This window comes from Struthio camelus, chromosome 19 (genome assembly GCF_040807025.1).
Source record: "Struthio camelus isolate bStrCam1 chromosome 19, bStrCam1.hap1, whole genome shotgun sequence".
Taxonomy (NCBI): Eukaryota; Metazoa; Chordata; class Aves; order Struthioniformes; family Struthionidae; genus Struthio; species Struthio camelus.
The window spans coordinates 13,288,425-13,299,913 of NC_090960.1; the positions used below are offsets into that span (position 1 = coordinate 13,288,425).

The 11,489-nt window shown below is 53.1% G+C and overlaps 1 protein-coding gene across 1 annotated transcript; it reads right to left on the reverse strand.

The window, feature by feature from the left end:
- Positions 1-992: 992 nt before the first annotated feature.
- On the reverse strand, positions 993-2,960 carry TMEM238L (transmembrane protein 238 like). The gene is made up of 2 exons (XM_068913827.1): positions 2,598-2,960; positions 993-1,674 (listed from the first exon to the last, which is right to left on the reverse strand). Exons 1-2 carry the CDS (start codon positions 2,958-2,960, stop codon positions 1,660-1,662), a joined length of 378 nt encoding a protein of 125 aa, XP_068769928.1. The 3' UTR covers positions 993-1,659.
- Between the last annotated feature and the right edge of the window lie 8,529 nt (positions 2,961-11,489).

Consider the following 11,489-nt stretch of genomic DNA (forward strand, 5'->3'; position numbering starts at 1 on the left):
TTTAGCAGATGAGCTTGTCGATTGTGTGCTGCTCAGGGTTTCTGGCTTCTACCGCTCTCAGAGCCGGCAGCGGTGGACACGTGCCGTGAGCCCAGCGTGCAGGGCCCAAAGCAAGCCCCACTGCAGGTCCCATAGCAGATCTGGGGCTGCTGGTCTCTCCTGACCTCAGCCACATGCCAAAGGCCCCCAACCTTGAAAAGCTGCCCCCCACCCCCTGCAGGTTTGTCCTGGAGAGCTTATCCCCAAAAAACCACCCACCCCGTGGGGGCACACATAAACATAGGGGATGTCCTTCCTTTGGCTCATCCTGGTTCCCAAAGCAGGCAGGAAATATTCTGGAGCTATTGTCCCTTAAATCCCCCAGCTTAATGCTTCCAGCACACACAGCATGAAAGATCTAAGGTCACGTCTCCCTCCCTCTCTGTTTTGCACCTTGTCCAGGGGCAGCCCTGGGGGCCGACGCCACCACGCTTGCTGCCTGCACCCAGCAGGGAATCCTAGAGTGACTTACAGCTCTGCAAGCACAGCTTGTCCTTCTCCTACCCTTGCTCAGACTTACACTTTGCCAGAGGAAGGGAAACTCAATAATTTAAATTCTCTCCACTGAGGGAAGACTATTTCTAACTCCAGCTTTATCCTGGCAGCAGGATGGGCAGGAGCCAAACCCCAGCTGAGACCTCTTCCTGAGGGCTTTGGCCAGAGTCACAGGTAGATTCTCAGAAGGAGGGAAGAGAAGGAAGAAGCAGAAGAGGGGGAAGATCCTTTCCCTCTTCCGGCATGAGCCAGGCTGCTTTCCCTCAGCAGGGAGAGGAAGAGCTATGGCTTGGTGGCTTGGGTGATGTTGCCGATAATTCCAGTATGGGCCTCTTAGGCTATGTGGCATGGGCTGAAACCACAGAGCAAACCAGATTGAAGCTAATGTCTAACTGCTCAGGAACTAAAAAATCAACATTTATCTGTGTGGAGAGAGTATTCATATGTTTTTTAAAATACATATATTTACACATTTATGTATGTATGTACACACATACACATATGTATGTGAGCAGAGCACAGCTTCCTCTGATAGACTATGCTGCTGCCAACCCTTTGCCCATATATAACACTGACTCACACTGAATAAGTGTCTCTCCAAAGAGCATATCATGTTTTCTTGAGAAAATAGTTTAATATTGATCTCCCCACCCCAACAATTCCAGTTCTTCAACACATGTGCCCGTACACGATGACAGCTAAAGTCAAGTTGACCATCTTAAATATTTTGCTTTAAAACTGAGCAAATCTTTCCAGGTCCTGAATGAGGGATAAGAGGGAAAAGTGCTGTAAATAGGACCACATGTGGACTGGTCAAGTATAAAACAGTTATAAAAACAGTTATAAAAACAGAGATAAATAACTATTCATGAGAGCTGTCCCAGGAGATTCTTGATGAAGATGCAGCACCATGGCGTGGTCAGGAGCAGCAGTCCCCTCTGTGCACGTCACACGAGGTACAGGCACCCGGAGCCCACGTTTCTGCCAGAGAAGGATGTGATGTACCAAGGCCTGGCAGGACAGGCTGACAGAAGGCACCTTCTCCAGCAGACACTCTCCGGGGGGTCCTCTCCTTCCCTCTGGAGGAGCTCTGACATCATCAGGAAATCCACACGAGGGAGGACATCACTTCCCGTTGATCTAGAAGAGATTGAACCTTAATGACTTGCGTGCATTCATCCTGGAGTTACGTGGTGCCATCTTACACATGCGCTCAGCACAAGGGGTATTTAATTCAGTTGGAAGAGGGGTTCCTTGCAATCAAAACAACTGCACTGATACATCAATAAATATTTGGCTCGCTCCTCCCCACCTGGCTGAGTGCAGGCTCCAGCTGGGACTGCCGAGCACCGGCAGGGCTGCAGAGCACCCCAGCTTTCCGGACCCTTGGCTCTATCCTCCTGCTGCCCCACAGCCATACCAGTGACTACACCCCAGAAAAGTCCAGTTACACAGCCTCTCCGGCACTGGGGGACCAGCCAGGAAGTGCCTCCCCCGGTCAGGAGGCCAGAGAAGGCGGCTAAGCTGGGCGAGACACTGCTACTGCTGTGACAGCTCTCCGCTTCCATGGGCACGGAGCACAGTACCTCCTTGCAAGAGTCCATTCGGGCAAGGGGGTGATGGAGGAGCCAAATTTCCCCATCTGCTCCCGAAGAGCCTCGCGGCTGCAGACCGGCACGCTCCGGAAACACCGCTGCCGCCGCAGCAGCAGCAGCAGCAGCAGCAGCAGCAGCGAGTGGTTGAGCAACCGGGGCGCAGAGTTTAAAGCAGGCAAGCGTGCTTTAAACCGCTCTTCGCCTGACAGCTGCCGAGCCCTGAAGGATGCTGCCGGCTGAATTCGTAGCCCGGGAAGCGCCCAGTGCTCAGGCCGGGGGTCTCCTTCCCAGGGGCGAACCCGACCACCGGTGCTGCGGGACACCTCAGCCGCGGCGGCGGGGGCTCCGCCAGCCTTTCGGGGGCTGTGCCGGAGCCTGCGATGGCCCCGCAGCCCTGCCGGCCCCCGCGCCCGGCCCAGCAGCGGAGGCGCTTCCAGCGCGGGCGGCCGCGGGCTCCCAGGCCGGTACCTGCGCGGCGGCGGGCGCGGGCGGCTCGGCGGCGCTCAGCTCCAGGGCGGCGGGGCCGGGCGCGGGGCGGCCGAGGCGCGCCGAGAACTTGCGGGCCAGGCGGAGCAGGCCGCGGCGGGGCGGCGGCGGCGGGGGCGGCTCGGCGGGCGGGCCGGCGCGCAGGTTACCCGTGTGCCACAGCAGCCAGCCCAGCAGCGACAGGAAGAGCAGCAGCGCCCCGGAGAGCACCAGGCAGTCCCCGAAGGGCCGCCCGGCCCGCGCCGGCCGCGCCGCCGCTCCCACCACCACCAGCGCCAGCCCCGCCGCGTCCAGGGCCAGCGCGCCCAGCAGCAGCGGCGCGCAGCGCCCGCAGCCCCGGAGCATGGGGCCCGGCCCGGCCCGGCGCGGAGCGCAGCGGCGCCGCCCGCCCGCCCAGCGGATGGCCCCGGCCCCGCCCACAGCCCTGGGGCCGGCGCAAGCCCCGCCCCTAGGCGCGCCCCCTCCGCCCGGAGTGCGGCCGCCTCCGCCCACGGAGGCGGGGGGGGGGAGGGTGCGGCACAAGCCACGCCCACGCGCCGTGAAAGCCCCGCCCCACGCGCCGGCCGCGCTCACCGAGCCAGCCGCGCCCCCGCCCCGCCTGCCCACCCCCGACGGAGCGCGGCAGAGGCCACGCCCACACCGCTGGCCCGAGAGAAGCCCCGCCTCCAAGGTGGCCTCAGGCCCCGCCCACCCCTCACCGGGCGGGGCTCTCCCTTGCGGCCCCGTGCTCCGGCCACGCCCATGCCACCGTAGCCTGCCCCGCCCCGCCCGGCCCCGAGCCCCGCCCACGGCCAGAGCCCCGCCCCTCGGCCCGGGGGCTCCGCTGTCGCCGGGCGGGCGGCTCCGTCTCACGCCGCCGCGCTCGCTCGGTGCCTGGCGCGGGGCCGCCGGCGCCGCCCGGGCTGCACTGCTGGGGCTCACCCCCGCGGGGCGGGCAAACAGGGACCGCTGCTGCGAAACGCCCTGGAAAGATTTTAGTCCCTATAGTGATAATACCAGATCTCAGTGAACGAGAAAATTTGGGGAGGGGGGACTACTGTCAGTTGCTTTTTTTTTTTTTTTTTTGGTGACCTAGGGTCTGCCGTCCCTCGCCTGGAGGTGGGCTGAGCTCCGTGGGTTTCCCACCTGGGCAGCATGAAGCTATAAAGGTTTTGGGAGACCCTCTCCTTGCTTTCTCCCTTTGCTCATGGGTCTCTCAGTAGAGCATGAGAAGGACTGTTTTCATTTTGAATTAACAGTGTGATTTAATTACTGGACAATTGGGGAGCAAAGGAAGGATCAGTCAAAACTGGACAAAACTGCCCGGGGCGGCTTGGGGCTGCCAGCAGGCCCCGTCCCCATGCTGGGCTTTGCTTTGCTCCTCTCTTTTATCCTGATTTGCAGCCAGGCTGCGGAAGGGCTGGTATTTCAGATGAAATCCAGGCTGCACCAGAAACCTCAAGAAAAAGCCTGCTTTTTTGTGACATTTCCAAGTCCGGATTCTTGACCAAAGAGGTTTGGAGAGAGATTAGCATCTCCGAAGCGCCTGAACTTTTGGCTTCTGCGGCACGCTGAACTGCTGGGCTCCTGATGGTTCAGCTGCAAACCAGATTAATGCAGGAAACCAGATTTCTCCTGTCCTCGATGGCTCTGCTCACAGATGAGCAGAGCTTTAAATATCCTTTGTCAGGGCGTTTTAAATAGACAATTTCCTCTTTGGTGTTGACTTCTGTTGCAACCTGTTATTCCTGTTGAACTTTTGAAAAAAAAGAAGGAAAGAAAGAAAAGAAAAAAAAAAAAAGCTCGACTACTTCAACTACTTTTGTTGCTGCAACGCCCAGCTCCTGCCAGGGGAATTCCCAGCCCTTGCTAGGACTGGCCGCCTGTGCCTCACAGCCCTGAGCGTCTCTGCACAGCCGCAGGCATTTCCTCACCTAGAAACACCCCGGTCACAGAAATACCCAAGTCTGTCCGAGGAATAACCAGATTTACCATCTCTGATGCTGTCTTGAGGTGAAAATCCAGCTTGAGCATTCCTGCTCGTCTCTTAGCGAGGTTAAGATGCAGTGCTCGGGTAGGTTTGCTCACTTCTATGTCCTGCGCTTTTCCTGTGCCCTTCCCAGCAGGGCGGTGGTGCAAGTCTGAGCTAGTTCGATAGTTTCAGCGTTCCTAATATGGTGTGTGAAAATATGAAGGATTGTATTTTTGTGGGGTTTCAAACTCACTGAGAACTAAACAGTGGCTGACCCCCGCAATTAATCCTGGCCCCTGCTAGGAGCTGGTTAAGGACGAGGAAGAGCTGCCACTGTCTTTGAGGGATGCGTCGGAGTTTGTGGCTCATCCCTGCGGGCAGGCGGTGTAATCTGTGCCTTAGGGTGCAGCGAGGCCAAGGCAAAAAGGACTAGCAGCATTTTGGGGTGCGCATCAAACCGGAGGCTGGGCTAGTGTCCGGATACTGGTGTGAAGCTGATATCCCCGTGAGGACTGGGGAAGGCAAGTCCCCGCGGTCTCGAGACACCCAAGGCAGGGCTTCCTGGAAAAAACGATGGGTGTGCTCAGGAGAATACCTGTGTGATTACAGACCCTGGCTGCTACCTGTTTCCTTCTACAATTAAATCATTTAAACTCCCAAATTCTCCAGAGGAGGGGGTTAGTGTTAGTGTAAGCAGCTATGTAACTTCTATGGAAATCTGCAGATTACACCAGGGATGAATACAGATAATGCAAAGTGAGATAAAACACAATTCAACATCCTCAGGGAGAGGTATGCAACACAGACATGCGATATCTTGGGGCTTGTCTCCAAGAAAGCTGGCTGACTCCGGGTCCCGTCCCATAGCTCTGCTTCACAGCGCTGCACAGCTCAAGCCCAGGTTTAACTTTTATTAAAATCCAGCAGCAAAGCCGTTTGCATACACCACTGCAGCAGGGTGTCGTCTGGTAGCAGAGCCTGCTCAGTGGGTTTGCTGGTGGGGGGGATGACCTTGGAGATGCAGAAGAAACATTTCCTCTTTGAACTGCTCTGCAGAGATAATGAATTTTGTAATGGATTTCCTGCTCTTTTTATAGAACGGGGGAAGCTGGCAGATCACAACTAATCTTGCTTTAGTAAGAGCTGGACATAATCATATTTGCTTGCTAACCTGATATTTACTTAAAACATGGATTTCTTAGGCCTCATCCCAACTGTCATACCAGAATTCAAATAGGCTACAGTATTACATGAAAGACATGACAGAAGAATATTGGGAAGCGGTAAAAGAGTAATTTGCTGGTGCATGCCAATGACCGTAAGAAATGAGCTGCCTACAGTCAGATCAAAGGTCCCTCTAGCATGATAGAGGGGACAGCTTGTCTCCAGCAGTGGCAGTAGGAAATGCTATTTGGGGACAGCAAGCCCAGTGCTTCCTGCAGTCCATTCCCCATGGATTTCTCCAGTATCCACTCTTGCTATATTATTGATGCTAGGGGGCGTATCCCTCCCTGTTCCCTTACTGTCTGTATGGATCTGTTGCCCATAACCCTGTTTTGAACTCACTGATACCACCTGCCTCTACAGGCCCTCCAGCAGTGGGATCTAGAGGTTCACTGATGTCCAAGAAAAGATGCTGAGTGGAACGGTCTTTGCTTCCTGTCCTTTCACCAGGTTTCAGTCCATAGAAAGACCTTTTTTCCCATCCTGTGGCACTGACGCAGAATTTCCTGTCACAGAAGCCTCACGGGCTCCTTCTTGCACATTATTTGTCCGTGGTAAGTGATCTTCTTTATTATGGACACCACCATTTTGCCAGCCTATAGGCCGTCTCTAGGCTCGGCAGGCTGGGGGCCCCCGGGTCCCCTTCAGAGCTCCTGCTGTAGTTGGGAGCTACCCTGCCATCCTGGCAGTCCAGGACCGCAGTTCCTGTTTGTGAAGCTCATGGCACATGTCGAACAGCAGCTGTGCTCTCTCACAGCTGAGCTCCTTAGGGGTCCCAGAAGGCTGGTCCTGGGATCCTGCTGACTCCCGTTTAGTCCTCTGCTTCCTGTAGCTTTATGTCAAGCTGGTCTGGCTCCTCTGAGCAACTGTGAAGAAGAGTTGGCCGGGGTGGGACTCACAAAGAAATCACTCAGCTTTTCTGTGGCCTTATCATCCCCTTTTATGTGCTGGCCAGCAAGCAGTCCGATCTGGCCTCTTGCGTTTGATGAATTTTAGCATTTTATTATCATCCCAAACACCCTCTGCAATGCCTGCTTCCTCTTTAGCTCCTTTAATTTCCCGTTTATATTCCATCTAGGAACAGGTTATACTCCTAGGTTAAATTCCACCTGTGCAGCTCCCTTAAGATTCCAACTAAGCCATGTGGAGTTTTGCTGGGCCTCATTAGAACATGCCTTTTAGGTCATCTCCTAACCAAATCCTCGTAAACAGCCTGCAGGCTGCCTGTAAGCTATCTTGTGTCTTTGTCTCCTTCAGTTGTTGTAGCTCAGCTACTCAAGAGAACGATCCATTTCCCAGTGCTGGGAGCTCTTTGCTGCTCATGCACAGTTCAAAGCCCATCCAGCCCCCTGGTAGTAATCAGGCATTTGTACCATGAGAAATAAACTGGGGAGTTTTCAGTCTGTTGCTGTACTTCCACCTGCATCTTGAGCTTCGAGCTGTTTTCCTTCAATTAATTGTTTAATCCCCTTAATCCTGTCCCCCTACAGAGGTAGGGAGACATAGGCAAGATGTGCCTCATAAATCCCACTCCTCTTTTCAGCACGCTTTGCTGATCCCTCGGCTATTGCCTTTTTCCTCACTTAGACAGGCTCCATACCCTTATTAGGCTCAAGAAATCACTTTCCCGTGTCCGCGTCATACCTATGAGAGGAGTCCACGGAGCAGATCCCCAGACCTGAGCACCCTCATTAAGGGCGCACGGCCAGCACCCCCAGAGAGCCCAAACAGACACCTTCATTGCCAACCCCACTCTTCTCTTCCTGCTGTCTAAAGCGAACCAGTCCTGTTTGGTGTCCCCTAGTTGCTGCACCATGATATATCCCACACACCTTATAACACAGCCTCCCCTCTCTGGCAACAGGCAGCCCAGAGAAAGGGGTCTTAACTCCGTAAGACGGTATGGAACAACCCATGTGAGACTAGAGCAGGAAGATAAAAGTCCCTTGGGAATTGTTTGCTTTAATGAAATCTGATGTTCTTGATATAAATGATCAGGCTGGAATCCCACTAAATTCTTGGTCTCAGTGACTTATCATATTAACGTTTCACTGACTGTCTCCTTGTCCTTGATTGTGAGGCATGGAGAACAGCACCTCCTGCTGCCTCTCTCTCTCGGCCATTTGATACTTTAAGTGCTCATATCAGATCCCTTCAGACAGCAGGCCCAGTCTCATGCCACAGCAGAGTTGTCTGCAGCAACGAACATTTTCAGTTGCCTTTTCCACACTTGGCGGCTTTAGGACTCCTGTTTGTGATCAGGTGAGCAGTTCTCCGTGCTGATGCCAGCCAGGCCCCAGTTCACGTTATTTCATGTTAATCTTTAATTTCCCCCTCACAAATCCTGATGTTTTTTCTGCTCTTCTGACTGCAGCTATGCCTTGAGCACAAGCTTTCGGTGAGCTTTCTCTGCCCTTTGCAGCTAAATCAATAGAGACTTCTGGCTAGTGCCAAGTTAGGATTAAAAAAAGCAAACAAAATACTGAGTGGCATGATGAATGGCTGAAGAACAAATGCAGGTTTACTGGATCCAGTGCCAGATCACACACCTTGTACACCCCATTCACAAACCTGACACCAGCTGGCCAGAGACACCCACATCTCTGCACGGCTCAGGAAATAAAACTCAGGGCTAGGCTAATCCCAGAGCAAAGGAACCTGCGTTGCTCAAGTACTTGTAATCCAGCTGCCATGTGTCAGCTGCCAATCCAACAAGCGTCCGCCGACAAGCTTGAGAGCTGCCTCCTCAAACTCTCTGAGCACTGGTGAGAGGGATATCCAGGTGCATGGGACAGTGCATTCTTGATCATGTACTGTTTGGAGCCTAGCAGCAGTGACTAGGTGAGCCTGAGCTCTCTTGCTTATCTTGTTAGCCAACTTTTTTGAGACTGTGGTGCACAAATGGTTCCACTTGAAGGCTTTGGGCCATGGGCACTTTAGACCGTAGTATTAGGCAGAGATGCTGACGTCGCACTAATTTCAGTTGTAAGGGAGTTCAGCCAGAGATGGCCATGAAGAAGTTAAATATTTCATCGCAGGTAGTTAGCTCTTGGTCCTGATTACAGTCCCCACAGCAACAGCGTTGTGATCCCTGACTACCCAAAACACGTCTCAATTGTAACTGACCCCTGGGCTCCTACCTGCCTAGAGCAGCAGGCCCAGTTATCCTCCTCTGTTGTTGTTTCTTCTGAAGTTATCCAGAGCCTCCAGCATCCCTAGCTGTTGTCTTTACCCACGCTGCAACCCCTGCTAGATGAAACGTGAAATTATCAAAAGTTGTTGCAGACTGTGCTGATGCCCAGGTTCCTCAGTCAGTGCAGAATATTGTAGAGTCTCTGTTCCTCTTCTCTCTACACTATCTTCCTTGGAGTTCATGACCAGGTAACCCCAGGTCAGGAAGCTCCCACTGTCTTAATGGGCCTGATCCATGGGAGTAGGTGGGACTGCTCCTTGGAGATGGGATAGTAGGTACCAGTTGAGCTTTGCTCCTGGGAATAGAAGGTTTGAAGGGATCATTACAGTGTGCTGCACTAGGATGTTGCAGAGCCTGAAAGTACAAATGAGGTGGTCTAACCAGCTGTACAAACCTGCTGAGGGGCTGCTGTGGGATCCAGACTAGGTGAGCACTACTGAAAAATCAGACTCTTATCAGTGCCTGAATCCAGAATTAGGAGCTGGACATTGAAGGCCCATTTATATGAAAGCAGGCTTTGCCATCCAGCCCTGCGATGAGTTCTGCAGATTGGGAACTGGCATTTCAAATTTGTCTTTTAAAGTAAGTCATGTCTGCTGAAAATACAAAATAAAAGCAGAAACATGTGGGAAGTATTCTTGCTTTCCTTGGTAAATTGCCTCAGGGCACGCATTTGTTAAAGGCAGAAGTGGAGAGTGTTGGAGATAAAGAACCTGTTTCACTTGCCTGTGGTCCAGTTCTGGTTTTGTGAAACAGCTGATAGTTCAGGTTTCTAGGTGGCTCTGGCCGAAAACATCAACATACACAGAGAGATGCTGCAAAACAACTTTACCTCTGCAGGCCTTGAGAAATAGCCTTTCTTAAACATCTTCTGCCCAGGGGATCAAAAAAAAAAATGCTGCTTATGCTGCTGCTCCTTGCCTTGACTCTGTAGAGGTCTAAATACATGCCAGCGTTCCACCCCGAGCCTCAATTTACAGCCATGTCTCAGCCAGCCATCGTTACAGACCGACAATAGGAAACGCCTGGCCATGGGCTTCATGTCTGATCCTGCTAAACTTTGGTGATGTGTGTTCCTCATTCTGGTGGTCTCCCCTGGTACAAAGCAGTCTGGAATTGTGCTGTCCTGCTTCCCGCCTCAACTGGCTCTGGGTAAATCGTATCTGGCCTCCTGTTTTCCAGGTCTGAACTACTATCTGCAGTCAACAATGTTCAAATCAGTATTTATCCGTGCTCTGTAGGTGATGGGTTCCCCTCTGAGAGCTGTTCCCCCAGCAAACAGGACCTTCTCTGCTGATGGGTCTTGCAGAAGCTACTAGGTGGAAACAGACTTTGCTTTGTTTTTCCTGATACTTGATGTAGGGCGGTCACTGTACATGATGGCAGTGCAGAGAGCTTGGACCTTCCTTGCTAGGTTCTGCTGGAAAATGTGGCTCTCTTTTTCTGGGATTCCTGGATAAAACACAAAGTTCACTTTCACGAGTACTCTTTTTTTTTTTTTTTTTTTTAATGGCTAGTCAACACAGGTGGGAAGAGGGGAGGGGAGCATTCCTGGTAAGGCCCTGCACTGCCCTCAGCAGTTAAAGAAGAAAGACTTGAGGCTCTGCAGAAACCGTGACTTCTGTCTCTGCTTCTGCTTCTTCCGGATGATGGGGATCCAGACAAGGCCACAAACAAGGAGCATCAGTCCCATGGACAGGAAGGCTGGGCCACACATTTTGTAAACATCTTTGTTCTTGGTTTGGATGCAAGACAGACTGGTGATAACCATCCCGAAGAGGAAGACAGCTGCTCCGACAGACACAACAATGACGGGCTTGTGGTATATGTCCCACTTGCTTCTGGATGCACTGGTCCAGACAGACTCACTCCGAGAGCTTATGCACAGGGTGCTGGCTGTGTTACTAGGCAGCAGCTCTTTGGATTGAGGTGACTTTTCACTACCATCAGGGCTTTTGGGGGGGATTTCCGTGGTGACGGGATCTGAGGAAGAGACCTGAGATGGATGAAAGAGAAAGAACAGAATAGGGCTAGTGCTGGAGCGATGGATTAGGTGCTCTCCGTTTTGTTGATTAACCAGTGCATGTACTCTGGTCACTTCAAATGAAGGTGGAGAAGGGTTTGTGGGTCACTTCAGGGAGGAGAAAAGAGCAGCACATCTTTGTGAGCAGTGAAATTTAGGAATTGGGTCCCACTGGTGGGCAGGCACTGAGGAGGCCTGCAGGAGTCTCATTGCCCCACCACGGGCCCCAGGACAGGCTATGTGCTTAGACCTTCCAGTTCACCAGCTTCCAGCTCCCGCAGAACTGCAGTGGTGGGATCAGTAGGTGTCCATTGGGACCCACTGCCCTGAGCCTTGTAGGGCTCTTGGCTATTTTCGGGGGAGTAGCTGGGTGCTGGAGGCTTTCCAACCACCTGCAAGCAAGGCTGGCTGTGCTGCTGCAGTCAGCATGCTGCACCAGGCAGCAGGCTGTGGGGAAGAGCTCTATATCCCTAGACCTGTTTT

Coding starts and splice junctions, on each gene's coding strand:
- TMEM238L (XM_068913827.1), bottom strand. CDS start 2,960: ATGCTCCGGGGCTGCGGGCGCTGCGCGCCGCTGCTGCTGGGCGCGCTG.